At 32.9% G+C, this 4572-nt stretch overlaps 1 protein-coding gene across 1 annotated transcript; it reads right to left on the bottom strand.

Moving 5' to 3' along the window:
* Positions 1 to 596: 596 nt before the first annotated feature.
* On the bottom strand, positions 597 to 1980 carry LOC119986591 (ribonuclease 1-like). Its single transcript, XM_038831216.1, has 3 exons — positions 1636 to 1980; positions 1120 to 1333; positions 597 to 992 (listed from the first exon to the last, which is right to left on the bottom strand). Exons 1-3 carry the CDS (start codon positions 1924 to 1926, stop codon positions 751 to 753), a joined length of 747 nt encoding a protein of 248 aa, XP_038687144.1. The 5' UTR covers positions 1927 to 1980; the 3' UTR covers positions 597 to 750.
* Positions 1981 to 4572: the final 2592 nt, after the last annotated feature.

The raw sequence follows: 4572 nt of genomic DNA, 5'->3' as shown, positions 1-4572 counted from the left end.
AAGAGTTCAACCAAACAAGTTTCAATTTTATGTTTTCATTTTATGTTTTATGTTTTTGTTTTTTATTTTTGTTTTCAAATTTTTGGAAGTGATACCAAACACAACCTTATATTTTCATTTTTTGTTTTAAATATGCAACCAAACAGGGAGTCAAATTATGTTTTCATTTTCTATTTTCTATTTTCTATTTTTGTTTTGTTTTCATTATTATTGGAAGCGATACCAAACTACACCAAAGTTTGCTCGGATAAAGGTCACACTCACAACTCACAAGCAAGAAATTGAATTCCAATTATTTTTGGCAATATACGCATGGATGCGTTTATTTAAAATTGATATATTAATTTCACCAGTGCATCATATATACGCTGGCCTTGTCATGGATAACACCATCTTTCCTCTAGAGGTTATTTCTTGTTAAGAGTTATGTTTTTTAATTATGTTGTTTATTTTTCAATTATCTTAGTGGTATGTAGTGAGACCTAATCTATGGGAGAATGCCTAAATTGTAGGAGTCATGGTTAAGTTGTTTCAAGCTGTTGTGTCATGGGATATGACTCCGCAAAATCTGCATAGTGCTGGTTGTGCTATTTGTATCCCAAAGTAATTCTCTGTTTAAGTTGTACTGGTATTCAGTTTGAGTTAATAAGAAATACAGAGCTTCCTAGCCATCTTGTTCAACAGCAAGTTTTAAGTTTTTTTATTTCAAGTGTACCCAACATTTCTTTCATTCAGCTTTTGCATCCATGCTTAAGCTTTAGGAAACCGTATACTTTGAGTGGTTCCGCAGCCAGGACTAAATGGTGTTGGACAGTTGATGGGAGCATTCTTATTGTCGAAACAAATGCGAATCTCCATAAGTTGCTCTGTCGCTGTAGGAGTTTCTTTGTTGCAATGAATTTCAGGGAGCACTCCTACTGATGAACTTCCGATGACAGTTCTAATGCGATCACGGTCATAAGTTTCCGTATCATCAGGAACAATGGGAGGATCTGTTTACATGGAGAAACAGAGAACACAATCAATGAACAATTTTTGCAGTAACCAAATAAAAGCATGGTTTTAAATGATAGTAATATAAACATCAATGAAAGATATGTTGTAAATTTATGTCTTTACCGCTGTTCTTGAGAATATCTAGGAGATTGTGTTGTTGTATGTAATTTAAGGCAACCTGGAAGTATTGCAGCGGTTGATCGGGGTTAGTAAAACACATTCCGTGTTTCTTCCATTCAGATTGCCAAAAAACCAAATTTGGCTGTATAATACTGTATTTCTGCAGATTTGGCCAGTAGTTTGTCATGTCTCCTAAAATTGGAGCTAATAGTTGCTGCTGTTATCATCAACATCAAACCAGAAGAAAAAGAGAAAAAAATATTGTTTAGCGATTTGTCACAACTACAGTTAAAAACAAATAAAAGAAATAGAATCAAAATGAAAAGGTACATATCAATGGAAAATGAAAAAAGATTTCAGTAGTTGGTATTCCAGTCATCTCAATTGTTGAGTTAGGCGCACATGATTCAAGCGAATTCGTGAGCATGAAATCTTGTGCGTATAATTCAACAACTATAATAACTGAGATATACCAACTGTTGGGATACCTATCATTACTGTAAATCAATATATACTCACCGTAATACCAGCTACTGGTGTGGGTGTTGTGGTAGTGCATCCGCTTTTGTTGAAGGGAGGAACTTGAGTGTTAGGATTATATTGCGGCCATATCCCATGTATGGTGAAATAGTCTTTAATTGGAGTTTCGCATTTCACTCCAGGTGGATTGCAATATGACTGCGGCCATCTGAAACTAATTATGTAAAAATCAAAGGGACCTGATGGTGCATTTCTATCATACAACAAGAAACTAAGTATGAGCACAAGAATAACAGCAATCAGGTTAAAAACTGAGAATACTTTTGCCATGTCTCCACTACGAACAAACTCTCGATCACACACACACTTGTGTATTATTGCACTCATGATTCATCTGATTTTATAGTGCAGAATGCTGATAGTTCATGAGGTCACAATTACGTATTTTGGAAATTTTTTACAACCATAACGCGTGAGAATCTTTTATAAAGTTGACCATATCCATACAACACAAGTTCGTAGATGGTTCCGAGTCTTTTTAAATCTCCATGCATGCCATCAAGTCAAGCCTAGTTGCTTTTACTTATTATCATAAATGTGAAGAAACTGTACATATTAAAATATTTTAACTTGAAATAAGTGAACAGCGACTAAATAATTAGAAGACACACAGATAACAACTCATCCTCTATCATGTTCATATGCAAAGTCCAACATAACCAAATTTCAAACGTCTTTTTTTAATTAGGTCATTTCATAAATGACGACAAATAGTTACAAATATTTATTTTATTGACAAACTGATAAGAACAATGAGTTTTTATAGTGCAAAATCCTTGATAGTTCATGAGGTCAAACTTATGTATTTTGGGAATTTTTTACAAACCTTAACGCATGAGAATCTTTTATAAACTTGACCATATCCACTCAACACAAGTTCGTAGATGGTTCCGAGTCTTTTCTTAACAAAAATCGCATTAATTTTAAAAATATTCCTCACTTGAAATTATTATTTTTAGGTCTTGTTTATAAGGAGATTGTTCTCTTTTTTTTTTTGATGGAAAAAGACGATTTTATAAGACCGTAACAGAGAAGAAAACAATTACAGTCCAGGTAAAACCCAAGTTGGGACTACATCCATCCACACTTCAAGACCTAGATTAAGGAGATTGTTCTAACTATGACATAGACATTTGCGTTTATTTTTTTTTTCTTTTCTTTTAAGTCATGTTGTCATTATTCTTTTTTTTTTTTTTGTAGAGAGAGCGTAAATCTCCATCCCATCAAGTTAAGCCTTGTTGCTTGTACTTGCTATCATAAATTTGACGAAAATTTATATAAATTACGTTTGGTAGAGTAGTTGGATTGATTTTCAATTCTAGCGAGAAAGTTGTGGGGAAAAAAAATCTGAGCTTAAAGGTGTGAAATATGATGTGAGGTGTTTGGTGAACTAAAAGCTGACTCTAGCGGAAAAATTATTGAATTAAAGTATTATAATATTTGATTTTATGATTTTTATATTAAAATTTGTTATTAAATTTAATATTACATAAATTTAATAAATTTAATTTTCTTAAAATTAATTTTTAGCATAATTTTTCTAATTAATAAAATAAATATTTTTATTAAATATTATATTTTATGATTTTATAATAATTTTTGTTAATCTTAAATTTAATTTATTACTAAATTTAATTTTAAGTATTTAAATTAAATCATAATAATGTGTTAAGTTAAAAAAAAATTAAGTCAAAATGTGGTGATGAAGATCAAGGTCGCAAGCTGAAGAATGCGTATAATCTGGCTCGAAGATTTAAGTTGAAAATGGACAAGGCCCAGTCTAGCCAAGCAAATCATAGGTCGAAGGTCTTGCAGTTGGGATGTGAAGCTGCCTTGGAGAGCATGGCTGGGAAAGGCTTCCTTCAAAGAGATTGATATCTTCCATAGTTCTTATTATTACGTTTCCTATTATTATTATAGTTAGTTGGTGTGTTTCCTTTCTTGCCAATAACAACCGTATATAAGGTTGCTTAATAGGAGTAGTTTTCTTATGTCTAATTCTATAAGTATTAGGATTATGATGGTTGTAATTTCCCTATAAATACCGCTTGTAGTAAGTGGAGGAACTATCAATTAATCAATAACAAAACTGAGAATTCTTTCTCACCAATTTCCCTTTTGTCTTACGCAAGTTCGGCTAGGGAAGCATAGTTTGGTTTCTTAGGTTTCAACATTGGTGCTTTCATTGAGAGATCTTATCATGAGTTCTAACAAAGAACGCTTCGAAGCCTTGGAAGCCAGCGTACAGGCGATCCAATTAAGCAATCAAGAGGTTCATCAACAATTATATGACTTGAAAGAATTTCTAGTCAAGAGCAAGAGCAAGCAACGCAGCAATAAGGAAATTACTTCCGATTGTGCATCCATTAATGACAACAGCAGCTCCGGATCCGCCTCAAAATCATCCAAGCAAACAACATCGGACGATGAAGAAGTCACGGGAAGGAGGGAAAGAACTACGGATATGCGCAAACCCAGTGTTAGAGAAGTAAAAGGATATATATTTCATTGTATGTTGATTGTGTACAACATGCCTTTATATAGGCATTGAAAAGAAAAGTAAGAAAAATAATGTCAATAAAGTAAATCAAATATTTCAATGATATCTTTGACAAATTAAAAGATTTTGTTGATTTGTCAAAGATATCATTGATATTTTTCTGATATCTTTGACAAATTCAAAGATTTGTTGATTTGTCAAAGATATCATTGATATTTTGTTGATATCTTTGACATCCCCCCTCAAACTCAAGTTGGTGCAGTAGAAGTAAGCTTGAGTTTGGAAACTAAGTCTCTGAAACGACCTGGCAGGAGTGGCTTGGTGAAGAGATCAGCAGGTTGGTCAAGAGTAGATATTGAGCAGAGTTGAATAGTTCCCTGTGTGACATGCTGACGAGTAAAATGGCAATCAATCTC

The sequence above is a fragment of the Tripterygium wilfordii genome, chromosome 20, assembly GCF_013401445.1.
Source record: "Tripterygium wilfordii isolate XIE 37 chromosome 20, ASM1340144v1, whole genome shotgun sequence".
Lineage (NCBI taxonomy): Eukaryota > Viridiplantae > Streptophyta > Magnoliopsida > Celastrales > Celastraceae > Tripterygium > Tripterygium wilfordii.
This window is presented reverse-complemented; position numbering and strand designations above follow the sequence as displayed.